General features: G+C 44.7%; 1 protein-coding gene across 3 annotated transcripts in view; it reads right to left on the reverse strand.

Moving 5' to 3' along the window:
• The window catches only part of Rora (RAR related orphan receptor A), a 648,320-nt gene that overhangs the window by 144,155 nt on the left and 476,884 nt on the right, over positions 1-27,281 (reverse strand). For 2 of the 3 annotated variants that reach the window (XM_063243381.1, XM_063243386.1), the window contains exon 2: positions 22,321-22,350. In XM_063243381.1, coding sequence (XP_063099451.1) covers positions 22,321-22,350 — 30 coding nt within the window. Of the gene's footprint in view, positions 1-20,921; positions 21,004-22,320; positions 22,351-27,281 lie in introns of those variants that run through there. The other variant, XM_063243382.1, reaches the window with a different exon arrangement.

The raw sequence follows: 27,281 nt of genomic DNA on the forward strand, positions 1-27,281 counted from the left end.
ATGGTGTAACAGGAACCAGGGAATAGAGTGTGTAGGAAGCTAGATTTCCTGCCTAGCAGACAAGCTTTCCAAAAGCCAGGATGTCTCAAGAAATGGAATGAGCTGCCTTAGGGTAAACGGAGAGCTGGGTATGGTGGTACATACTTGTCATCCTAGCACTCTGGGAGGCTGAGGCAGGAGGATGGCCTATTGAGTATGGAGTATGGCCTATGAGCAGGAGGATGGAGTATGAATCCAATTCAGTGAGACCCTGTTTCAAAACTATAAATAAATAAATAGGACAGAGGACATGGCTCAGTTTGAAGGTGTTGGGTTAAATCCCTAGTATCACCAACCAACCAGCCCTCTATACACCCGAAAAGGAGACAGACAGAAGTAAAAGCCCTCTCCCACAGGTTTTGTTCATGAACTAGACATAGGGTGCTGGCTCCAAGGAATAAATGGAATCTCAGACAGGCCAAGGCGAAGTACCCCCCCCCCCAAATTTTGAAACTCCCTAAGGCATTGATTTGCATATGTAGCCTCCCAGAAAAGCCAAGACAAATCTGATCAAAATCTGCTAAGGGAAAGAGCAAGGAGACATTATATTCTCCCATTTTCATTTTCCTTCTGAAAACAAATCCACGCCATGATTTTTCCACCTCCTCTTAATTTGTTGGGAGAGACTCATGTTTCCATTGAGTGCACAAACACATCCAGCTACTCTGAAACACTTAACATTTAACACGAACCACATGACCATAACTTTTAATTACTTTTCAGCACACAAATAGGTCTATTTTTAGCAAAATCACAATGCTCTGTGCTGCCTCCTGTTCTCTTCCCCTGCATCGTTTCCTCGTGGCACAGGCAAGGTGGTACCATCCCACCCCACCCCTCTGTCGCCCGAGACCCTGGCACCCGCCAATAAAGCCATGTCAGACTTCCAGCTCTCGCTGGTTTCCAACTGCTGGTCCTCCTCATCAGAGGTCAGCCCCGAAGAAGCCTGATCTGAACCACACTGGCTTTTTTAAAAATTGGAGATGCTGCCCTCTGGGCCTTCATTTCTACAGGTTATGAATTGTTTTGAAAGAGAATTTTTTTAGCTTGTTAGGGGAAATGACCTATGAACCATCTGACGGATCTCAAGTGATTGGGCAAAACCCGAACCCTTGCTCTGATGCCTGAGTCTGATTGGCAGTCGGCTCCCAGGTAGAAGCCACAGACTGTGTGCATGGATGCAAGCATGCCCACATGCCTGTGGGTATTTGCACACACTCTGGCCACAAAACACATCAGCGACTTACAAAGCAGTGGCTGCTGTTGGCACAAAGGAAACCTCAAGGGCAGCTTTCAGTAGAAGGGGGGGGGCTGGAAAGATGCAGAGGGGAGGGTAGAGGTGAGGTCACCCCTTCACCCTCCCGCAGAGCCCCTGTCCCTTGGAACTGTACTGCAAGCAGCCAGACTGGAAGAAGCAAAGACTTGCCCCATCCTGATCTTATTTATTTGCCCAGGCGCTGTTATCTCTGTTCCCAGAGGGGGCATGGAAGATGAGCCACCCCCTGTCGAGGTGGTACAGGCTGAGGTGGGGCTCAGGGTCGTCCTTCACAACTCCCTGGACTCTGCGAGGCAGTATCCCCTGCCCACCCCCATCCCCAGTTCAGCCTTGGTCTGCTTCCGCCTCTCCAGCCTTGTTTTAGCCATTTTGTGTCCTTTTTTGTTTTGGTCTCTGCTATTGTATTTCCAATTCTTTGCGGTCACGTTCCTTCCCTGCCAAGTTGGTTCCCTTATTTATGTAGTGTTATAATTTATGTCGCAGATCCCTTCCGGTATCCTTTTTTCACTTTTGAATTTTTAAAACTGCCAAGAGCTTTAGGGACAGTCAAAATCCCAGCAGGAGCAGGAGCTCTCCCCGGGGCTCCCACCCTTAGCAGCTGAACTTCAGATAAGGACTCGGCCTCTCGTGCTTTCCAGTGCAAGCTGCCTCTTCGGGTGGCTGGGATTTACAATGTCTATCATTTTAATCCCAGGCACTGTGGAATAAGAACTTGTTGACCGAAGTTTCTCACAGGCGAAGGACAGAGAAGTCTTTTTTTTTTTTTTTTTTTTGCCCCTTTGCAAATAAAGATTCCAATCTTGTCCTCTCGAAGCAGGGCTAATACAAGTGTTTGGATTTATACCCTAAAACATTTGACGGTAGAGCTACTTTCTGCTTTGTGGATAGCATTTTACAAGAGGAAGATTTATTTTTAGCCTGGACACAGTGTGGAGACATTTTCTCCATATTTGATTTTACAAATTTATTGCCGCCAAAACGGTATGAACTAGAATAAAACATCAAAAGCAACAAGCAGGCAAAAAAGCAAACAAGCAAACTGACAAAAGCCTAGCTCCCGTCTCCTCCAGCCTGCACAGGAGCCTAGTTCTGTGAAGTTTGAGATGACAATGGGCTGTGCCCCTACCCCTGAAGCGGGCCACAGCCTCATTTCTGGAGAATCTATCACTTTAGGCGAAAGGGATTTGGTTTATGTGATTAAGGATTCTGATGTGAGAAGATGATTGTGGATTATATTGAGGGGGACTCAATGTAATCACAGGGTCCTTACAAGAGAAAGAGAGACACAACGACAGGCCCAAGGAAACAGATTGGAGACCTGTGCGTCTGGCTTTGATGATGAAGTGAGGGCCTGGGCAGCTGCTAGGGCTGGCAAGCATGTGACAAGTATGTGACAGGATGAATGGCATTCAGAGCCAACACAAGGAGGTGACCCGAACCCCCAAAGCTTTAACCTGGTAGCTCAGTGTGGTTCTCCCTTTATCTTTTCTAGCTGCCGATTTGGATCCTACCGCTGCCAACGTGCAGGGGGAGACCTTCGGCTTCATTCCCAGCTATTGTCCCTGTCCACCTGTCACATGTCCCTGGCACGTACGTCGGTCCTGCTGTCCACGGCAACACACCTCACCCTTCTGGGCCTCGCTACTTGCTCAACTGTTTGCATGGTGTCCGAGTCTTTCCCTTCAGGGAAAGATGGAGGAAGCCATTCTCGCTGATTGGAAAATAGTTCCCTTAAGGTGCTTACCCCTTAATGGCTTTATCAGTGATTTATGGTAACTTCTCATTTGGAATTCTCTTAGATGTTCTAGAGAGGGAGAATCAATGCCTTCTCCCAAACTCGAGAAATGCAGATGATCCATTTTTGAGACACTGGAACAGGGGAAAGCTAATGAGAAAGACGGAAGTCGTTTCAGTTCTCCTAGGTCAAGCCCCAAGAGATACTTAGAAACCAGAAAGGGAGAGAACTTGGGGGTCAGTCTTTGCTGCTCGGATGAAGAAAACAGGCCACATGGGAGCGTTCTGGACTCCTGCAGCCAGGAAGCAGCCAGCTCGGACTCAGCTCAGCTCGGGCCTGTTCAGTACCCAGTCCTACATGTGAAACCATCCGAGGATGGTTCAAAAGTTTGGGGCAGGCAAAACTCAATCAACATTCATCTCGCCCCAGGGGTTTATAGTCCAACATACGAATACACAGAATTCTAAGCCAGGCAAAAGACATGCTTTCCAGAAGAGATACAGACTGAAAGGGAGTCTTCAACTCGTTTATCCCAGAGACCGTTCCCCCCTCATTTTTCTTAATAATAGTAAAAAACTTGTGAAGTGGTAAGCTGATGAGCTTCCACTTTTCTGCAAGATTCCTCGAAACCAAGTACTTGGAAGAACTTAGTTAAAGATTGCACAACACACAGCATTTGAGTATCCAATTTGAAAATATAAACACCACAGCTGACCACACAACACAAGCTGGACAGGCCCTGCTGGGCAGGTGTCTCCCTGTCTGCCCACGCAGGCCAAACCAAATGAGCCATGGAGTCCAAAAGAAAGGAAAAGGAAACGCTAAATCCATTGACCACCACCCCAGGAGGCCAAGAGACAGTCTGCTCCCATGGCTAGTGGCTGGCTTTAAAAAAAAAAATGAAAATACCACACTCAAGCTGGAAAGGAGGAAAAGCCTTGGTCTGGGGCACAACTACAGAGCAGTAGCACAGAGGATGGCTGCCCCATGGAGACTGTGCGCTAGTTGGAAGGAGGAGGAGGACAGACCACCGGGATGCAGGAGAAATATGGCGCATGGGTGTGCAGCTCCAGTGGCCTGCAGGGTCTGCAGTGTGAGCACCTAGCACCATGAGTTAGAAGTCACAGATCTCCAGGACTTCCAGGCTGGGGACTGGCTCCTGGACACACCAGAACGACCATGCATTTCCTCCTCCTCCTCCTCCTCCCTGCCGTCTCCTCCCCTGCCTCTCAGTTTGGACACCAGCTCCTCGCTGGGCTGGTCTTCAGCCTCAGATCTTCGCCCTGAGAAACCAGCCCTCTCCATGCCACTAAGGAAGCCACCAGCAGCTCTGCACAGTGGGGAAAGCTATATCTGCCTGGGCTGCACCAGGGGAAGCAGATGCTTTGGGTCTCGGATGCAGACGAGAAAGCCAGTTCTTGGGAAGCTGAGCCACTGTGGGTGGGTGGGAAGGTGGGGGCTTCACAGACGGAAACAAGGCCCTTCCCAGGCTCCGGCTGCCCCAAGAGGATTATTCGCGTGGGTTGTCAGTAGATGTGCCTTTGAAGGTATAATTTAAGAAAAAAGAAATAAAGTCTGGATTTGGTGGTGCCTGCCTGTAATCTCATCATGACTCGGGAGGCTGAGGTAGGAGGACTGCCATGAGTTCAAGTTCAGCCTGAAGTCCTGAGTGAGAGTTTGCTTCAAAACCCCAACCAACCAACCAGAGAACGGTTACAACAGTGAGTGTTTCAATCCTCAGGATAAAGTAGACCCCAATAAGAACAAAGAGCTGTATCTCTGTCTGTGTCCAGGGGCGCTCCCACCCTCACTCTGCTGCTTTCCCTGCTCTGAAATGTACCCTGCCATCTCGTCATCCACCCACAGTGGCTCCTGGAGCCTGTGAGGCGGCCTGTGGCTTCTGCCTACAGCCTTAGTAGGGTGGCTCTGTGCACTGAACTCTTCTACCTCTGACTCCTCCGAAGAGAGAAAGGAAGAAAATACAGGTGGACAGATGGACATGGGAGATCCTGTCTATCCCTATACGTTAGGAAAGCATTAAGGTCAGGGTGGGGGATCCCCAGTGGGTGGATGAAACCCGTATTTCCAGGGCATCCAACAGATCAGAGGAGACTGAATTCTGAATAGAGAGAGAAGACTCAGCTCTGGAGCCGCCCTGTGCGCTGCCCACACCCACAGGGCCGATGCCTTCTGTGGGCACAGCCTTTCTGTTCATCCTGTTTGTACAACTCTGCTTTTAGGAATCAGGAAGATGCACTTTGTGAATTCTTGCAAAAATAATTTTGTTTTCTAGTTGTAAACATTGTTTTGTAAATGCCAGCCTGACCCTCTGCTGGATGGCAGAGGTCAGCTGTCACAGACTTTGGGGGAGCTGTGACAGGAGGGCCTGGTGGTCCTCATGCAGCTTCTGGGTCATGGCCCCTCCTTTCTGTCCCTCTGTCCTTTGAGCACATTGACACAGTGCTGTTCCCTGCCCGAAAGTCCACACAAGTCAGAGCAGGAAGCAGGGGCCGCCAGCCTGCTGCAGGGCAGCAGCAGGGACAGAATTAACGACAATCACTTCTGGGACTTATCATGCAACTTGGAAATAGTGTTCAAGAAAAGAAAAGATAATTTGGGGCCACGCGACCCGGAATGAACATCTGACATGCAGTCACTGGTCTGGATTTAGAAAACTGCCAGGTTCCCGGGAGGGTAGGTTGTTAATGAGGATTTGAAAGGATGAGATTAAGGTGGCCTGCCAGACGGGAGAGGGTCCTGGTTTACAGAAGGGCTCGGGGCTGGCTTGCACAGCAGTGGCAAGGCGAGAGGGACCCATGGAGTGGAACCCGTGGCACGGCCCTCCCCCAGAGCTCTGTTCCCGGCCAGGCCCTCCGGTCTGGGCTGTCAGAATGATGTGAACATCGGAAAGATTTGATAACAGGTTCACACTCACGCTTTTCTTTGCTCCTGGAAACGGGATGGAGAGCAAACCTCTTACTTGTGTGCTGACAGTCAACGCATGACTCACACAGCAGCACACGGGTTGTGGTCGCAGGGGTTCCAGAGGTCATGGGCAGCCTCCTGCCTTTGACAGGCTTATCCTCAGCCTTGTCACCTCTTCCTCCCTTGGTGCATACTAATTAACCAGAGTGACTGAACCTCAAGTGTAAAACATAATCATCTTCTAATTCACAGGAGCCCCTTGGCCACGGCCCCTCCTTTCTGGAGGAGGTTAGGGAAAAGTAAACTTTAAAAAAATTCTTCAAGATCGTATGACTTCTCCCTGTTCTGACCTCTCCCGCCCCAGCTACATGGCATTGTGCTGCCACCAGCTCCTCCCCAGCATCCCATCCCTCTGTAGCCGCTTACCAGATAGCTTGGCCTTCCCTTCATGACTACCTCGGCCTTTACCTCCTGGGACTTTTCAAAACACAACTATCACGTCATGATGGCTGACAGTATTAAAAAAGAATTGCTTACCATTATGTAATATGCCATTCTTTATCTCAATTTCATTAATCATAAAGATATATACAATAAAAATATATATCATTAAAATATATTTATTTATCTATTTTTTCCTTTCATTTTTGGCTTCGATCAGCATCTACACAAGGTAAGAGGTGAAACTGATCTCACCCAATCCACAAACCCTTGGTGTTTTAAATATTTTCTTTCAGATGCTAATATTCCTTAGACAGAAGGATTTTGGAACACAGATAGTATTGCAGATAAGGCTGGCTTCCGTACCACTAAATATTTCATTATTTGAAATGTCTGATTCTATGAATCAGATAGACAGGGAGGGAAAAGCTCAAAACTGGAAAAATATCAAGCACCTCTCACAGTTTTTCTAAAAGGGCACATGATGTGGGTGAAGCGTTCCACGGTGATTTGGTGAAACGTTACCGCATTCCCAGGGAAAATACAGCTGATTGGTTCAAGCGCCTTTATTTCCCCTGGATAAGAGTTGACTTTTCTAGACCATCGAGCACCCAACAGTAAGCGTAGATTTTTAGTTATAGCTTTACCTGCACTTTGAGAGAGAGAGAGAGAGAGAGAGAGAGAGAGAGAGAGAGAGAGAGAGACATACACACACACCAGCTGAATGCGGTAAGAACAAAGGCTCTAACACCATCTAGGACTCAGACTTTTGGGGCGAGGAAGATGAACAGTTTCTCAGCTCCAGGCCTCTTCCAGCAACTGCTGTGACTCATCCGAGAAATCCTGTTTTATAACACCAGTCTGTGTTTTGTAACATGCACCGAAAGAAAAAATAAATAAATAAAGGCAGGGCATTTAGAAACCGAGGCAAAGCGTCACATCTGGGCGCTGCTGTCAAGGTGCCGACGTGGCGGAGGATCCGCCACTGGACCCAGAGAGAGGCGGCAGGACCCCGGCCCTGTCCTTGTCTTGGTGACCCAGGAGGGGCTTCCAACCTGATGATACAGGCCCACGGCAGGAGTGTGCACCAATTCGACTTTCTTAAGACAGAAGCATTTTCAGACTTGTGTTTTCCTGGACAGCTGCCCAGTGGCTGTGATCCATAAGGGCGTGTAATTGACAGTAATGTGAATCACTGACTGAAATTCTGGCACCAAAAAGAGTGGGGGGGAGGTCATTTTTTTTTCCAGGAAAAATAATTAAGGAGCCGATTCATCCTGTCCATTGCAAATAGCTATACTTTGCATTTCAGCTCATTAGCTACCTTTATATGTAAAAAAAGGAAAGAAAAGAAAAGTTCTTTTCCTTTGCATGTCAAGATTGAGGGTGCACAAGGCCTGCGATTGGATAGGTTGGGTCAGACAATCCGTGAAGTGATAAATAGAGGTAGGTTACTCGATACAGCATACGCCAGGCTGCTGGCCCCAGACTGAGATGCGGGTGACTCCTTTACCCATGATTTTGCCCCTTGTATCTGCTATCTGCCCAGGACTTTGTAATTATTATGGTAATACCTAGGGCAGACTGATCAAGCTGCCATTGAATTTCTTTCCCAGGGACTCAAACACAGAGTGGCCAAAGAATGGCTGGGTATTTTCCCAGGTAGAATTTGCTGGGACCACAGATGCTTTTACTCCAGGTAGAGGCTTTCTCCAACCTATTAATTCTTTTTGAAAGAGAAAGAATCATCTGCATTAACTTCACCATCAACCTGAAAGGGCCCCCTCTTTTCTAAGGCAAAGGCACAGAAACTGAACGCTGGAAAGCCACGGAAAATCTAACTCCACACAGATAAGCCCTGATCCCATCTGAACCGCAGAGGTTCCGATGTTTGTCTGCGGCTTCAGCACCACGAAACAGGAAGCCCTTGTCCAGACCTGCAAGGTGTCTGGGTCCCTGAGGGCATTTGGGCATTTTGAATTGTGAAAACCCCAGAAATACCTGAAAAATAAACAAATAAACTTAGCACTTTACAATGCTGGGGTTGTTGTGGAGGGAGGAGACATATCTTGAATCAGGAGGCAAAAGGAAACGTTTACCTCTTTGCCTCAGTAGACAAAACTCTAAGAAGAAAGTTCGAATTAATGTTACATCAGGACCTCCCATGCTTAGAAGTACAATGGAATGGAATTTTACTGAATCAGAGCAGTGTCAGGATTCGGAGGAAGGAAACTCCAGTCTGTTATGGGCTTCATCAAGAACTGTAACTGAGAAGCTTTTCCTTATATGACAATATTTGGGGATGGGACCATTAGCTCCTGGTGCCTCCCATCCTTGACAGCCACCATTAATCTCCCACTTACTTCTGGCTTTATTTACAAGCGGAAGAAAAAAAGATTAACTATGCATACAAATAGACCTTGCAAAAATATTTTGGATACTGTACCTCAATTCTGAGACATTAGCAGACTGTCAAAATCTAAAGGGTAACAAGTAATATGTATAACTAGCGCATGCTTCCCAGGCATTCTTGTTGCTGCTATGTAAATACATTTTGCATGAGCCCAAATGGTCGGAAATGTGTTATTTATTTCCGTAATTGAGAAAAATGTGTTAGCATTCTAGAATGACCATGTGTGGAAACATAAAACAGTCAATGGACTTGTACACACATATGATTAATAACGCACATGTCGAGGACCAGAAATTCTACCGAAGGACTTTATTCAATAGGGGAAAAGCATTTTTCTTTCTCCAGCTTTTGTGACTCTGGTATACAGTAATGCTGCAGCCAAGGATACACTCATATATTTTTTTATTAGCTCAAATCCTAGCTAAGCAATAAAATATGTGGCATTTTAAATAAAGAAAACATGTTTTTCACAAAAGTTCATTTTATGTTTATTTTTCCCCTGAAGTAAACACTGCAGTGAGTTATGTGGGTGCTACCCATCCAACGCTCAGGCACTGTGTCCCCCCAACTCCCAGCCCAGGGCCACAGCTGGCTACTCCAGCTCCCGGGGGAGTTGTTCCCTGAGCTTTGCCCTTAGCTAAAGGAAGCTGTCCTGCCAGAAGTTTTGTTCCTCCCTCAGTGCAGCTGCCAGCCTGGCTGGGGTGGAGTAAAAGACCCATTCCCCTTGCACTGCAAGGCCACGCCTTCTTCTGATCTCCCGCAGGGGCTACAAAAGCCTGTGGAAGCCCATGACAATGACACTAGATCCATGGGCCAGCCGGACTTCCCCTGCTTGCCTTGGTGAGGGTGCTGTATGCAAACCTCAGAACCTGCGAGCCCATTCTCTGAGGAAGTCCATCTCAGATACATACATTAATTTCAAGATAGGTTACTGGCCTGACCAGTTGAGAATAATGAATAATGAATAATGAATAATAATTTTGATGAGAATAATAAATCTTTGCTGTGTTTGGAATAAGGTCGACCTGGCTTAGCTTTGATGTTAAGGGAGTTGGTTCTAGATACTTTCCCACCTGGCACTGCAAGGTGAGCTCCCCTGACGGTGATTACACAATAGAAGAAGCTTTAGGATGAGGTTCTGGCCACACTCAGAAGGCCTGGAGGTGGCTCTGCTGTGTCCCCAGCCCTCTGCAGTTCCTCCTTCTAAGACAGATTCCGGGACAGAGTACAGGAGGACTTCTTGGTGCTGATAAAGTAATGAGCTCCAGAGAATCTGATGGAATGGGACCCAACTTAGTTATTTTGTTCACTGGAAATCTAACCTAAGAGAAACATCAATGGAATCTCAGGTGAAGTAATTTAGGGCAATAAAAGCATATTCTTCTAAATGCTACTGTCCCCGAGTGGCTCCCATAATGAAAATGAGAACATCCTCCCGTCTTTCAAATCACCCCAATTATCCGCAGGATTAGGTAACTTCCTCGAATCAGGCCATGGAAAGTTCTTTGATTTAGAGCTATCAGACAGAACTCTTTGGCGGCGGCGGGGGGGGGGGGCAGGATGGAGCATGGAGGAGGGAGACAGGGGCATGGATGTGCCGGGGACCATGCGATGGCTTTTCCTTTTCAACCTTGCAAGCCGCAGACTGGGCTCCTTCGAGACAGTTTCTATCTGCTTGCACATTGCTGTAGGAAACTGCAGCTCAAAGTGAAGATGGTTTCTCCACTGTGCATTAGAGGTTCCCACCAGAGAAAGGGACGAAGGGATGGAACGCATTACAGGGATGGTGTCTCCACCAAAAAGTGAACCCCGGAAGGCCTAGAGACCGTCTTCCTGTTCACTTCCATCCCAAACCTAGAGAGCACCCTCCTAATAGATGTGTAATGAGATAAGAATTATTGTGAAGCCTTGAAAACTAGCATTTCAATTTTACATCAAGAGCTGGACTTGACACGGGCAGGTGAAAAACATTTGTTCTCCTGTTACAAGAATTTCAAAGTGCTTTTTGACCTTGTTAGAAAAGAAAAATCAGTGTTAACATAGAATTGGTTAGGTCATTGCCTAAGGAGGCATAAAAGGCCACCAGGAAATAAATTAAAATTAAAATAGATTCTTTTATTGGGTCACATCTCATCCTCTCATTTACAAGCAAGGTTTCCACTCAAGGAATTGACACTGTAGGGGATAATTTTGCTTCTCTTGTTTTGACTCAAGAAAATGTTACAAATGGAAGTGGGGAAGATGCTGTATAAGAAAAAAGAATTCCAAGGAAAAGTACAAGAAGCCAGTTTTGTGGGGTCACTTAGGATGAGGACAGTAGTTTTGAAGTCACTGGGCCCTGGTCAGTTAAGGAAGTATACTTACAAGCCAGGCCAGACAAACAGAAAGGTCCTGTGTTCTGACCTTGAACAAATAAAATGTTATTTCTTTCTAGAATTTGTCACAAAGTTCAGTAACTCATCGGGGTGATTAGCACAGCTACTTCGGAAGCTGCTTAAGGTTTTAAGATGAGGTTTTCCTCCACACGCTGGTGAAACAGAGGCTCTTTCCCCGAGACAGAGTGCTCTATCCTCTGTCCTGGGAGAGGTCAGCCCTCCTCTTCTCTAGGAGGGAGCTGTCCGCTCGCACTGACGTGGACGCGGAGGCCAACTGAGAATGGACCTTCAGCTGTTACTCTGCAGACCCAAGCCTCTGCCTCCTAGCAAGCTTGAGCTGCTAACGAAAACAAGCGGCATTTAAGAGACTGCTCAGAAAATGAACAGGCGCTGCATTTTTCGAAAGATTTTTAAAGTATTTTTAAAACTTCGGATGAGATTCTAACTTACCTCTGGAAAAGCACTGAAGGTAACTTTAAAGCAAAGACCCTAAAACTGAGATGGAAGACAGAAGTAGCTCCTCAAATATCAACATGCCCTTTGAGTTGTGCTATCGGTGCCTAGCAGAATTCACATCTCACTATTTCAAATAATAAGTAATCATTTTTATAGCAGTTAACCACGAAAAGATTATTATTATTATCTTCTAAACGTAAGTGTCCAAACGAATGTCTGGCCATAAAATTATGTATGTGCATGTGTGTGTGTGTGTGTGTGTGTGTGTGTGCACCTAAAATCTACAGATGTTAATTGAGCACATAGTAGATAACACTCATTCTACTGGTCCCCAGGGACATAAAAATAGTTAAGAGATAGAGTGGGACAAAACTACATAAACAATAGGTATTTCATAAAATGTTTTTGTACTGCGGACTTAACCCTGTGCCGGGAGGGACAGAGGAGCTGTGGCAGTGAATTTAAGGTGGACTGGAGAGGGGCAGAAGCTGATGAAAGATGTCTCAAGAAAAACGAGGCAGAGGGGCTGTGGGGTGGAGTCTTCTGGGAACCATTACCAAGACAGCACCCTCAGTGTAGATGGTAGGAAGAGAGCAGAGGGGTGCAGACATGCTGGCCAGGCTCTCAGGGCCACATGGGGAGGTGGACACTGCTCAGGCAATGGAAGCCCACCCAGTGTGAGACAGGAGACCCTCTGAGCATGGATTCTTTCCTTTCCCTTTTGTCTATATTGCTTGAGAGGGGGTGGTGGGAACTGCTGGATTAAGGGCTTTACCTGGGGACAGAATCTAGAAAATGTAGGTGCTTTGCAAAAGTACACTTAGCTGTATACCCTGGAGGCCAGTAACACGGGTAACACGGTGTAGCGGGATTCACAGAGACATAGCATGGTGCCCGTGCCAAAGCCAGTGAGCACATCTAGACCTGACGCGGTCGTTCACAGCAAGTTCCAGCTCTGCCTGAGCGCATGAAGATTCCAGGCGCAACCAAACATGACACGCCTCCCCCCTAGAAGATTCACAGTGGTGCCTCCAATGTTTGTGCCCTGCTGAATTTACCCTGCAAAGCAAAAGCAGTGCCAAGCCACATCGCCGGCGTCTGCAGATTTACTGCCTGACAAGCCTTCAAGTGAGAAAAACATTTCAAGCTGTATCTGTCACTAACAGCTTTATACGGCTCGTTGTTTGAGAACGTGTGGCCACAGGACCCCGAGCGGGAGACAGACATCTCCACTGTTGGGGAGCCTTGTGACAATGGCTTTGTTACTCTTTATGTTAAACATACCCTCAGTTAAACCCTTGTAAGTCAAAAGGCTGAGCTGATGATATGGACAACAGAAACCTGGTCTTTCCTCCTGAAGCCCTCTCCATACTGAGAAGACTGAATTTATATGGTGTGTTGAGAGCCAGGAGTGTCACATCAATTTTTTATTATTCAATTGCTCTTTGTGACAGCACCCTTTGGCAGGAAAATGGGTGGTTTACAGATAGAAGGAATCCAGGACCAAAGCGACGACATAATTGGCAATCGTGGTTTTGATGGAGTCGGGGCTGTGCTGGCAGCCGTGTTGCCGGCCGAGGCTCTCCAGGGAAGCCTGAGTGTGTCATCTCCTCTGCAGACTCACACGTCCCCGTCCAAGGAGATCAATTCGATTCCTGAGCCCGAACGACAAGCTCAACTACCAATCATGCCTTGCACAGCGTTTCAAGAGACATAATCAACTGGAGAGGGACTCGTGTCAGCTAGACTTTGTCTCCTTAAAAATCAAGAGTCACCGTGGTAAGAGAGAAATTTTTTTTTTTAACAAGGAGGAAAAACCCTAGACAGTTGTCTCAGATTCTTCACCACTGGCTTCAAGGACAACCAGGAAAAGAGCTGCTATTTGTGGCAACTTCATTATAAAATCATTTTTAATAAGCAATTTTAACAAAGAGAGGGAACACTCTTGTGGAGGACCCTCCAGGGACCCACAGGCTGCCCAGTTAAGTTATTAGCAAGTTTCACACGAGGGACCAAACAGCTATTTCGCTGGCCTCAGGGGACAGAGTTTAGTTTTCACCTGTTCTCTAGAGGCACCCGTGTTATCCTGTCTACTAACAGCACAGACTGGTAACAATCAATTATCCCAGAGCCTCAACTTGGCGAAGGAAAGTGAATTTTCAGTTGTGTCGACCAAAAGACACAGTGTTGGAGAGACAGATAAATGAACTCACTGTACTTTATGATACTGGAGACTTTTCAGAATGTGCAGCTGATGAGAATACTTCATCTGGACCTTCGTGTTCCTGAAGGGAAACAATAGGAACCCAGTCCCTGGAAATCAAGAAAGGCCCACCAAGCAGGAGGGGGTGCTGTGGCCCCCTCCTGCCCTTATCTTTGGGGTGAAAATGTAACCATCAGTGCAATACTGTCTACTCCATGGCTCTTAGTAGTGAGTAAGATTTAGAACATGGGGTTCAAATCTTTCTAAAGCTATTTGTAGCTGAGTTCAAAGGGCTGGAGAGGCAGGTTCCCAGCGTATCACAGAGGCCTCCAGCCAATTAGCAGTGGAATGAAAGCCAGCAAGGAGAACCATTAGCCACAAAATTCAAAGTGCGTATGTATTTTTCAAGACTAGCTGCTCATTCCAGGCCTCTGATTTTAATGAAATGGCAAGAACTGGCCTTACAATTAGATCTGAAAACCCGAGGAGACAGAGAAAAAGGGGGACACTTTTTCTTTTCTGCCAGCACAGCCTTCCTCCTTTGGACTAAACCATTCCTGCTCAGTAAGCATTCTTCCTACAGTCGATCACAGGAAGAGCCAGAACAGAACCCCTGTGCAAGGAGAAGAATTTCATCAGGGTTCAGACAAGGGGATGGAAGCAGGAGACACCTGATTGTTACGATGCTGAGTGACTACAGCACGAAAACATTGTTTACAGGTTACTGCACCGGCCACACATATTCTACTGCTCCCTATTGGTTCTGAAAGCGCCCAAACCTGCTGTCTCTTCTGATGAGTCCTCTTTCCTTGGAAGTGCTCTACTCTAACCGAACCAGTTCACACCCTCATTCCCTGAGCCTTCCCCTGATCTGCTGCTCACACCCAACCCTTGGGACCCTTTCGGGTCAAAGGCAGACAGACACGGCCCACGTGCCCTTTAACCACATCAGTGTACCAGAAGTCAGCCCTACATGTCCTGCAGTATTTTCATTACTAAAGTTCCTCAAACAGATCTGTCCTTCACCTTCATACCTTCCCTCCTCACATTGCCCTCTTCTGGGACTCTGCTTCCTCTGTTTTTATTCCTTTGCACACAGACCTAAACCCAACGCAAACCCAACTCTGCACGGAAGTCAGCTTCAGGAGCCTCCAAACTTAGTTGTTTAATTCTCTATATATCACTGACAAGAAGTACACATCTTTGGGCAGTTTTCTGGCTTTTAGGGTTTTCCTTTTATTTTGGTTTAGGTTTGGAGGACACTACATTGTCCTAAACATACCATTTCTATGGGGTGCTGAACGTTACACATAAGTAATTAGGTTGTTTGATAAAAGAATGATGCATAAATTTAATATAAATATCATGATGGCAATTAAAAGCATTGGGTCAGTAGAAAACAAACTCATGACATAAGAAAAATACATGACCACTGGTGTCGGGGACACAGGTCTCCTAGAAGCACCGATGGCAGTTGAGACAGTTGTTTTTATCAAGGTCATGTTGTAGCAACAGCAACATTACAAGGAAACCAGTTCTCTGCTGAACAGTAGAGTGCTGAAAAGTAATGATCATTTTAAAGAGAGGTTGTAGAGTTGCCACCTCTTCCAGGTCAATTTTTCATGTTGTGAGAACAACATTATCCTTTCCTATCATCAGCTGTTCTTCAACTGATTTGGTGAGATAATCGTGAGGAAGGGGCCCTCAGTCAACTGTTGGAACACCTCTGCTGCATTTGGCTTTTCCCCAATCTTCGGAAGGGCAGAAGCACTCTAATGAACAGAGCTCTTCGGGTTAGAAGCAGCTTGCTCTGAGGGCTGAGTCACATTCGAGCCAGTTGCGGGATGTGGGTCTCAGTTTCCACTTATAATTTGGTACCTCTGATGTTGGTACTGGAGATACAGGGACTCTTTCTTGCGTGCACATGAAGACCAATTAATTCCCCCCCACCCAATTAACTCTTTTTTGAGTTCTGGTTCTGCCCATGGACAGCTAGGTGGGTTAACAAATTTTTTCCTTTCTTTAAATTATTAATTCTATTCCTCAGATAAGTTTTCTTCTCTGACATATGGGGCGAGTAGTACCCAAAGCTCATGAGAAAATTAAACAAGACAGTGATGTTAAGCAGTGAACACAAGGCCTGGAATAACCCGAATTTCTTGGAGGCAGCTCTGGCGCTGCTTGGGTAGCTGTGGAGAGTTCACACATTGCTATGGTCTCTGAACTAGAAGTTCTGTCAGCTTCTGGGATGGCCAGACAGTCCTCACTTTAAAGTACAACCTGATCACGTCTAAGAGTTTGTTCACCACGAAATAAATCTATCACTGCACAAGCCCCAGGTTGGCCAGTGGGGAGGAAGAATTTCAGAGCAAATCCCTAGCTCAGCACACCCCTTTGAACCTACATTCTGAAATGGAACACAAATACTTTTTACCCAAAGTCGGTTCATGAATCTGGAGTACACTGATGGAGCACATTTGAACAAACTGGATGTTCAGATGGAAACATTTAGCTAAATATTCAGCGTTCTCTCGGAGTTGAGAGATCCTCACCATGAACTTGGTTTCTGACTATGAAAATCTTCTACCTTGGGAGGACTGAAAGGGCCAAATGCTGTTGGTTTATTTTGAATGTGATGAGACAGAGAAATCCCGTTAAGCTGAGGAGGGCTGGGCTCTAGCTGCAAGGGCTGACTCTACAAGGCAATCATTTCCAGACGCTTTCAGAGGGGTTTTTACTTCCTCAGACTGGCTGAGAATCGGTGGAGAGAGATAGGAGGGCTGGTTTGCAGGACCAGGTCTAATTCTTTACCTTTTCCTTCATAGCTATAGCGTGCTCAGCCCCCAAGCAGGGGGATGGTCTCCCTCATTCCTTCTCCACTACCCTGCTCCCAGCTTCTCATGCTTCCCAGCAGGAGCCCAATCTTCTGGAACTGGAATGCTTGACATAAGTGTTCAGTGAGCCCCTGCTCCTCCTGGCTCCCTGCTGGTGCCTTTCCTAGCCTAGTCTGTGACGTTCCTGGGAGTAAACAGCCTATCAGGACATAGCAGGTCTTAGTAGACGGCTATTCGTGTAGTAGGATATCCTGCTGGATAAACTTAGCAGTGAATCTTCCAGTCAGTTGGTGAGCACCAATTTTCTGTTTTCCCCATGATGTGCCGATGAGCACTAGGGCTATGGATGAAGGCCTACCACAAAATCCTGCATGGCTTCTTCTCAGATCTGTCCTAATGAAACGCCCTGCCAGCCACTGAAACTCTAACTGCCACGAGTCACACTGTGAGTCACAAAAGTCGTCATGGCAACCTACAACCGCATCCCCAAAGCACCTTCTGGTAGCTTCGGCAAAAGGGTGCCTGAGTTTTCTAGGTCTGGGGAAATTATGTGGGGGAACTTCAAGTTGGGGACTGCTAAGGATCTACAATAAAAAAAGAATAGCCTCTTAGTGAATCTTACTGCCTTCAAAGTAGTTGCCTATACCCTCGGACCTGATACTATCCCACAGAATGGAACAGAGTCTAATCAGTCAAAACAAGATCATGGGAGCATTACAGGACTTCAAAACAAGTTAATAGGAAATCGAAAAGAGTTACTAAGATGCCCATTCTGGTTTGACTATTGTCTCCTTTGGAAGTCCTGTAATGTTTACAATGTCTAAGTTTTATTGGTCTTGTTCTCTACTGTTTTGTCCAACTTTATAATATCTAATGAGATAGACAAATCTTTTTAAGGAAACAAGAGACAACGTTGATAACTATTGTTAATAACCGTATACTCTGTTCTACATCATGTGCTAAGTCTATCCTTGGTTTTCACTGACAGCTTTGTTCTGCCATATTTGACTTTATTCTCCCCCCCACCAAAAAGTAATAAGAACTAAGGAGTAATAAAATCTAAAATGTGTAAATTTTGTTGTAAAAAGAGAGGAAGGGGAAAAAAGAGCTCTAACGGATATAACAGCAAGTGTGTATAGGGATGTTGAATAGCTGACTATATTAATGTTTTTGGATCATTGAACACAGCTGTTTGTAGTCTCTCTGTTTGAATGTCTACTTTGTATTCTTTGATACTGTGATTTGAGCAACTATTTCCAAGATGATAATATGTAATCTATTAACAGGTGATTTCTTACTGTTATGCTTTTTTTTGTAGTTCTGTATTATATGTAACCTTACACTGCTTTGTTTTGTTTTGTGTTTTTCTCTTTTTCCTCTTAAATAAAAAAAAAAAAAAGAATAGCCTCAAGGAAACGGAAAGAAAGAGAAAAAAAAATAAGGTTATTCTGGTTTTTGGTTCTCCTGAGTAAATGGCAACAGTTGTGACAAGTCGTTGGACTCATTTTGTGGTATCAACAAATGCCTAAGGAGAGGAGGTTGAGGCCTCCAAACTAATTTTCTCTAAGTCAAATTCAAAGCCAGGCTTCAGGGGTGAAAAGTGAGTACATTAACCTATTCCACTTCAAATGATTGCAATAAACACTTGCATGGATGCGAGAGATTACTTTTGAAAGAAATATTCAGATTTGTGCTAACATAGTTCCCTGATGGAGAACTCAAGTCTCTTTATAAATAATACAGTGCTTTACTTTTTTATTTTAGGTGTTACTCTGCTGCAAGCAAACATCTGAAGATGTACTGAGTTATTTTTTAATAGCTACTTACGTTAAACTTCGAATACTTTGGAAGGTTAAGAAGCATATTTTATTTTGGTATTTTTGGGGGGAAGAAATTGACGAATTGACTTGAGGTTAAACTGATATATTTTCTCAACTGCTTGCCACTGAGATATCCACACTTTTCAAACATTTATAGGTTCCTGTACATGAATGAAAGAGGCAGAGAGGGAGAGACTGGAGGGATGAAGGACAGAAATAAGACATGGACAGGAGGGAGTGGCAGTGATCTGGTGGCTCTGGGGACAATATAAGGACCTCCAGGTAAATTCTGATCTGCTTTGACGTTTTTAACTGCATGATGCTACAGTTCACAGAAGATGGAAACAGATGGAATGGTCTACTACATTTTTTACCTCTATATTTGTTCTCCTGTAATAGTTAGCAAATCCAAAACCATCTGAGTAGAATTAGATTAAGAACTCAGAAGTGAATGACCAGTTGTCCTTGGCAAATAATAAAAGCCCAAACAGCAGTGGATCCTAAGAAAAAGACATTCTCTACACGGTACTATTTCATCAGGAAAGCAACCAGAGCAAACTTGGGAAACGCCAAAGCAAAAGCAGTCTCTCAAGTGTCCAGCCAAATCTATGTGCTAGATAATCACCATGAAAATTAAATTGAAATTCTGTACCACAGTATAAAATTGATCTAATATGCCCCTACCCCACAAGTAAAAACACTGTTTCTTTTTTATGTTCACAAGCCAAAAGCCAAAAGCAACATTTCCTATCAACAACTGAAAAACACCACAAACAGATGGATTCCTTCACCAGTTTGGGAGGGGTGACATTGTACCAAGAAGTCCAATGTCCTGCTTTTCCCAAAGCCAACTACAGCTGAGACAAACACCGAAGGTACCTTTTACACAGACTTTATGTTCAGAGAGTCCCTGGAGCCTAGCAATCAGATGTCTTCCCATGAGAATTTATAGCTCAGCTAACTTAAAACATTCTTTTAAAAGAGTAATACCTGTATTTTCCAGATAGCAGGGTGGCCTAAAATATTATCAAGTGTCACAACTCCTTAGGCGCATTTTATAGTTCTTGCACCCCTGACTGCTGTACCTGCGAGCTGGCACCCTGGTCTGATAATCTCTTCTGCAACTGTACATGTTAATTTGTAAGTGGAACGATCTCTTCGTGAGGGCAGTTAGAAAACTCAGACTGAAATTGCTAATGTAGGGTGACTTCAGCGGGCCTTGATTAGGTAGTCAAGGCTTGACCAAAGTTTCCAGAAGCCTGGCTAAAAATGGAAACCTTGAGACAGTATAAAAATGAATTCATACACTTCACTGATAGTGAAACTTCTTGAAGAACAGATGTCAAGATGATTTAAGAGGAGCTGGAGTTTAATATCTTAAAAAAAAACTTAGAGGCAAGTTAGGACAGTTCAGTTTTCAAGAAAAATCCGACAGATGCTAAAGAAGAAGTCATTTGGGTGACTCATATTAGAGAAAGAACTGGTTGATTTTCTTCCTCCTCACAAGTTGTGGGCCCTGTACAGTAGTTGTTAGATCAGAGCTATGATGGGCTGTCTGCCGACTTGGGTGACAAAGACAATATCTATGTTCAGTGGTATGGAGGACTTTCACGGTCCTGGAACTTGGACAAATCAATTTCTCCTCGACACACATGAAGTTTGATGCCAGCTATCTCAGGCAGGTGATATTCTTTGCAACTTAACACTGAGCCATTTAATCATTACCCTCTTCCCCCAAATTGAAAGTATAAACATCCATGGAAAAAACCAATGTGATTTTTGACCACTTTCTGTCAATTATATATAGGGCTATAAGCCTATTGACATTAAGTTCTTACTTAATGCCTAAAAATTTTCCTACCGATCTTTAATATTAGAAAGACACTGAGAACCCATTCACTCTGCATATGTCTTGATTTTGTTTTAATGCAGGTACAGCTGCTGAGATTCTCAAAGCCCTAGCTGGAAGGCCCACCTAGTGAAATCGCCTGCTCTTGAAACATCACTTTCTCCTTGCTAGCCACCACTGTCACGCTGTTTCCTCTTCCGTGAATTAAACTCAACCAAAGGTTATTTCTACAATTGGCCAAGAAAATGATTTTCAGAGCTGACAACTCCTTGAACATCTTTATAGACTGTCTGTCCCTATCCTAGCTAACCTCTATGGCCTCTGCCTTTCGTTGTCTTATTAGTTGGGTATATTCTTCAGGTCCACTGGAGTTGTAGTGGTAGTTTTCCCACTTATCTAAGAGCCAAGCCATAATGTGAATAGTCAGCAGCTTGCCCTATAGTGGTAGGTGGCCCGGAGTCCATACCCCAAAGCACCATACACAGCAGGCACAATCATCAGCCCCTGTTTGGGAAAGACCCAGGACTGAGCTAGCAGAAAGACTGAATTACTTACCACCTCTAGAGTGGGTCCCTCCAGGCCAGGGACGAGCTCATGGGCAAGGCTGTGCAAGGGAGCGCTCTGTACCATGCCTGCCCTGCGGATATACAGAGGACTTCAGTCTCCTGCGCTGTCAATCTCTCAGTCATCATGAGCTCAATTATGCACCGACAACAGCAAGAACAACGAGAACAACAACAAAACAACCCCCAAAACGCTAAGGGTCACAGACTACCCTGACGGAGGGCCAGCTGACTGGAACTGTGCAGCGAGAGATGGAGGTACTGTCCCGAACTTGTGTCCAGTAGAGGCCGGACTTCCTTGCGTTCCTCAAGGCAGCTTCTCAGTAAATTTTATTTTATTTTTTAAATAATTTTGTTTTCTACAAATACAGAAAGACAGACAGACAAACCCAAGAGCAGATTTCAAGAATCAACCGAGGCACAAGCTAAACTACTTGGATGTAACACAGCTTTTTTTTTTTTCACCCACAATGATTCACATGAAATAAAAAGTGTAAATAAAAAATGTAATTAAGAAAACTTTGGGGACATATATACTCATTGTTCCTAATACTGGGCTAAAGTGAGCTCTGCTGCTTGCTTTGGGATGATGTCCAGATACATCTCGTAGGTATATCTGTGTACGAAAACAGTCATCAAATTCTAAAGACACATTAATGCAAAGCCAATATGACACACTGTCAAGTACAGTGAAAGTTGACTCCCTGCATCAGTGATACATTATTTCATCCTGGGGTTCAAGGCAGAGGCAAATGTGATTTCTCAGACTGCAAACCATAACCGCTCACATGAGTTTGTAAGTTTATGGTGTAGTTGAGATAAGGCAAGTGATGAAAGCAATTTAGCTTGAAAAGTGGGATGAACACAGAGCAGAAACCCAGTACACCTGTCCACCTGGATCTACCCGTTCTATCTCCTGGGGCCCTCGGAAACCATGTCCCGGTCCTGCCACAGCACCTATGTATAGTCCCAGTCAGCATCTCTGCTCTACAGACATCCTAACAAAACAGCCTCATCTGTGAACGAGTATCAAGCACAAGGAGACCAGAGTTAAAAGCAAATCAGGGTGATGTTTCCTGGAAACAAACCAACTGTCCCGAGAAGGACCTAGAGGAGAAGGGTGCTCATCAAGTAGTTGATCCTCCTGGCCAGACGACATGGAATGCTAGCATTCTTCAGAGTACGTCTAACCTCTCCGCAACACACACTCAGTACAAACAGGTGATACGGGCCACTTCCAACACGTACAGGTTGAAAATAAGACCTCTGTTGACCACGGATCAAAGCTGAAACATTAGTTTATGCTTGAAGGGTCACAGCAGCCAGACATATGCGAATTCCAACTCTTCAGAAAACTTTGGACAAAATAAAAAAGAAGGAGCATTACTTACATGTATGCGTCTTCTTCGTTACCGAAATACCTGCAAGGAAGAAAGAACGCAAAGGTAAGAGAGAGTCCTGCATGCGCTTCTTTGAATGCATACATTTCATTCAGAGCGTGCTTGGGAATCTATCATGTTCAGATGGGGAGAAGTGGTGAGATTAGTGGCAGGGACCCTAGATGGACTCCAAGGCACGCGTGACTGGGAGTGACAGGCTACAAGCATCACCCACTGGTCCGAGAGGTTCTGTGGTAAACGAGAAATAGCAGACGGTAATGCAACACAGTGAAACAGGCTGAGAGAAGCCTCACATTCTTTATTGTAAATAGGGGAGACAATCAGGTTTATGGGCAGAGTGGGGAAGATCGGAGGCACAAAAGAGCGATGCCAATCTCAGACGAGAGTCAGTTGAGCATCGGAGCAATTAATTTGGTGTGGCCATTGAGTCTGCATTAGCTTTTTAATGAAAAAGACCCTTCCTGCTCATGTGAAGCATAACTTCTAACGGCGAGGGGAAAATACAGCCACCGGATGTACCTGAGCATCTGTATGCGTCCAGGCCAGCAGGGGCATGATGGGACGCCTTTGTAAATGGCACCAAAATGCATGAGACAGAGGAGGATTCATGAATCAGTACGCTTGATGTTTCCTGGCTGACTGACGGATGACAGGTGACAAGAGCCGCTCAGAGGGAGCTGGCACCTGAGGCCAGCAGAGACAGCAGGCAGGCATGCTCCAGCACAAACCCTACAACCTTCAGTTCAGAAATGCCACATGGGCAACTCATTTTATGCTCCATTCTTCTTGGGAGATGTTTCCCCAGACAAAACAGGCCCGAAGTAATCCAACTGTTGAAAACATTTAGCCTTGTGACTATGAACTGCGGCAAACCTTGAAAAAAAAAGCTACTTTTTTCCTTTTGAGTTATTAAGAGAACTATTTAACCCTCAGTTTGAAAAGCAAAAGTTGTTGAAACGTGTGGCACCACGCTCAGACCTATTACTGAACTATGGAACATGCTGTCCAAGGAAGAAATCTGTTATGAAAATCCATGGTAGACATTAAGGAAAAAAGATTAGTTCCAAAGTTGTGGTTCGAGACCAAAATCACACACTTGTTCCCCCCACAATTTTCCAAAGGCCTTATTTAGGGAAGCTGAAATTACATAGCCCAATTCAAATCCTTCCCCCCCTTTTACTGAGGAAAAGTATATTGTTTTTCATTATGTTTGAGTTGGCTTTGCAAAATGAAGTTAGAAGTTTCTGCAACGACTTTTGAAGGTGCTGTCCCACAGCAACTAGGAATATTTTTGAAGGAACCTTCAGCATGGAAAAGCTATTTCCCCCCAATAGCAACAGTGAGTAAAATTTAAAATCGGAATACAATTTGCAACTCTAGCTCCTGACACCAATCCCAATAAATTGATACATTAGTGCTCTTTCAGCATTGTGAGAACTCAGGGTGTACTTTTCTTAGGAAATGGTGCTTTCTATAAAATCACTTTGGAGAGAAAGTGCTTAGACTATCACTCTTGATTATTCAAAACCTCCACACAATTGGATTTAACACAGCCCCAAACAGATCCATCTATATTCGCTGAGTGTGGAACTATTTTCTCCTGACATTCAGGGGCCTTATGAAAATACCACTGCTTTGACTTTTCTACTTAAATTTATTATACAGCGTGATGCAGTGTTCTCATCAAATATTTTCATGACGATTACACTGATAATAGATTTTGAAACTCTTTCCAATAAAACTGCCTGATGGTGGAGGTCACACTAGCACGCAGGGAGCTAAAACTTTTCATATCTAGCTTCGGAAGAAGGTCTGGCCCGCAATAGTGCAGACTCTCAGTCTATCAAAGGTCAGTATAAGCAACTCGAGGTTATGCTTCTATCTGGGTTTCCTGATTTTGCAGACAGTTCACAGAATTGCACAATTTATTCTGAAATTCAGATACTAATTTGTTGTTTATCTTAAATTCAGATTGTACTGCACATCTGGTATTTTATGTGACAGCCCTAACTTACACAAACGGGATGTGAATTATATTTGTTCTATACAATGAAGGCACACAGATCAATTAATATACGTTTGTAAGTAACGCTTAAGCACATATCTCTGTGATAAAAGCAGTATTTAAAAAACACACTAACTCCTAGTTATGAAGCTATAACTCTGTATTATATTTATTTTTACATAGTAATCATTTGGAAGACAGAATTTTATTTTCCCAGAAAAAAGTGAGCAAAGAAAAACAATGCACACAAAAGATAAATTTAATGGAACACTCAGAAAATTTTCTAGAACTCCCCTTTTTTTCCTTGACAAACAACCTTGATCACACTCATGGTTGGAATTTGTGCCCTCTCTTTCTCCACCGAAGCTCTAGTACTTCCTAGTAAACAACCCTATAGAAGTACAGATACTGATACACATATACATAGACGCACACAGACACACACACACACACGTACACATACTATGCATACACACACAAGCAGAAAACATACTTTTCACTTCTCAGATACTGAGAAACCATGCTTGGGGAAGTTTAATTAACGTAATAAACATTTCCTCTGTAAAGTTAATTTCGGATTGCAAAAATGCCCATGGTAAATCTTTAAAACCCTGGCATTGACAGTACTTACCTCTCAAAAAAGTAAATATCCAAGAAAGGATTTACTTCCATGAGCAAACCTCTCAAGAGCCAACTCTGTAAATAATTTAAACCTAGGTGATCCTGTCCCTGACCTCATCTGGGCTTAAGTTAAAGATGTACTAAAACAGATACTGACACACACAGGCACCACAGCCTCTCTAACTAGAAGACATATTGAGTTGAGTTGAGAATATTCTAGAAAATTCTAGAAGAAAGAGAACATCCCACTAGGACTCCTGAATTACCTACTCTTATACCTCAGTGCCTTCCCTCACAGCCGGCTGTGTGCCCTCCTTGCCACCAGGAGCTATTTTTTGCCTTCACATAGGCTATAAGCCCTCCCTTTTCTCTTTCTCATTTTTCTAGAGGTTCCAAGATTTCCTGTCTTTCTCACCAAGAATAGTGCTTAGCCTCAAGAAGATCACAGAAGTTATCCTTTCTCACATTTTCACGCTAAGTGGAAGGGGAAGACATTCAGAGAAAAATCTTCTCTAAACTTACTGCCTCCACCAGCAGCAGCAGCTGCGAATGGAGATTTCTTGGGAGAATTAAGCTTCCTAAAGACAAATCATCATAAGTAGTATGGAGGGAAATAGTCCTAATTATACACAGGAGCATAAACTGATAGATCTCTTATGGGAACTTGATTTGGAGCCTGCTCACTTTCCTATCTCTGAGGGACCTTGGGCCAGTTACCTAGCTTCTCTGGGCCTGAACTTCTTGGTTGTTAAAATTATATATAATAACCCTAAAACTCACAAGGAAAGTTAAAGTGAAATATGAGCGTTACAAACCAGAAACTGCAATAAAAATGTGAGTTATTCCCTTTGGACAGGGGTGAATGGTGTGTCCAGCATGATTTTGAGAAACTCCACTACTGCATGCTACGAAACACCATCCCGTCACCTTATACAAAATTCCTGGGCTTTACACCAACACAGAGCCCATGACAGTGTTTTTTATACCAAGCACCCTCCTAGAAAATGTCCTTGTCTATGTGATAGAAGAGAGCATGGGGCCAAGAGCCATGTTGCCCAAGTAAGCGTGCTCTATGCCAAACTATCAGCGCTATGTGGATTCTGCACTCGGGAGGCAAGGAAAGACACTGCTCCCGTGGTCCAAGGACAATGACCACCGCCACCGGAAGGACTCGAACCAAGTCTGACCACTGCGAAGGTGTTGACTCACTTTTCTGAATGGCTGAGAAGAACACCAAGCTCTTTGCTCAGAGAGTTGTGAAAGAGGTGAGGGTGTCGTAAATGCTGTCTGCAGAGAAAGAGCCTCTGTCACACTGATGCGAGGGACAGAAGAAAACCAAGTTTCCAGACACAGTCTCACCCCGAGCCCAGCATGCACTCAGTGGATGTCTTGGGCAAATCATTTAGCTTCTCTGGCCCTCGGTTTCCTCATCTGTAGAGCAGAGTCACTGAATCGTGTAATTTCATTTCTCTTCTGGTTCACCCATTGATGGCTCCTGACCTGGGTGTAAGCATCAGAGTGACACTTCTTTCTGAGTTGACAGCCTGCACAAAGCCCAACGGAGCTCCCGATCAAAGGTGCCCCCTGAAATTTTTTTCTGGCCTCTAAAAACCAACGGGAAAAGAAGGCAGTACTCATGATAGGTTAACTAAGAGATGGATTTCTTGGGTGAATGTTTTAAAATTGTCTAGACTGGAGAAAAATGGTAGCTTTTGATGGAGCTGCCAGGCTCCTTGCTGTTCTCCCAGATACAGATACAGATACAGATACAGATACAGATACAGATACAGATCACACACACACACACACACACATGCACACACGTACATACACGTACACACACGTACACACATTCATGAGGCATTTCCAGGCCATGGTTTAGAGTGACAATGGTTTTAAACTGCCAATTAAACTCCCTAAAAATCAGGCAGAGAAAGCCCCACAAACTCTACCTGGAGCAAAGTAGGGCTTCTAATACAGCAAGACTGCCTGATTCATTTTAGCCAACCAGGCTTCAAAGGAAAGCCAAGGAAATGTCATGAAAATACCACAAATTTGTCACTGTCATGCTTATCAGCAGGGAAAAGTTCCAGAGTTACAGCTATCCAGAGCAGAGCACTTTAGGAATGTAATCTGATACTTCTAATCAGTGCCAAATCTGGGGCCAATTAACTTCCTTGATGGGCTTCTTATTGTCTCTTGGCTTCTAGGCAAGTGTCTGGATATCAAGTTAATTTTAACTTTTTGTTCCTTTTTGTATAAGATGGCATCTTTCTTCCTCCCCAGATGTGGCAATTACTAAGCTAGCATCTCCGGAGACCGTGTT

Source organism: Cavia porcellus, unplaced genomic scaffold (genome assembly GCF_034190915.1).
Source record: "Cavia porcellus strain 051 isolate PalLab524CR breed Dunkin Hartley unplaced genomic scaffold, mCavPor4.1 scaffold_38, whole genome shotgun sequence".
NCBI lineage: Eukaryota > Metazoa > Chordata > Mammalia > Rodentia > Caviidae > Cavia > Cavia porcellus.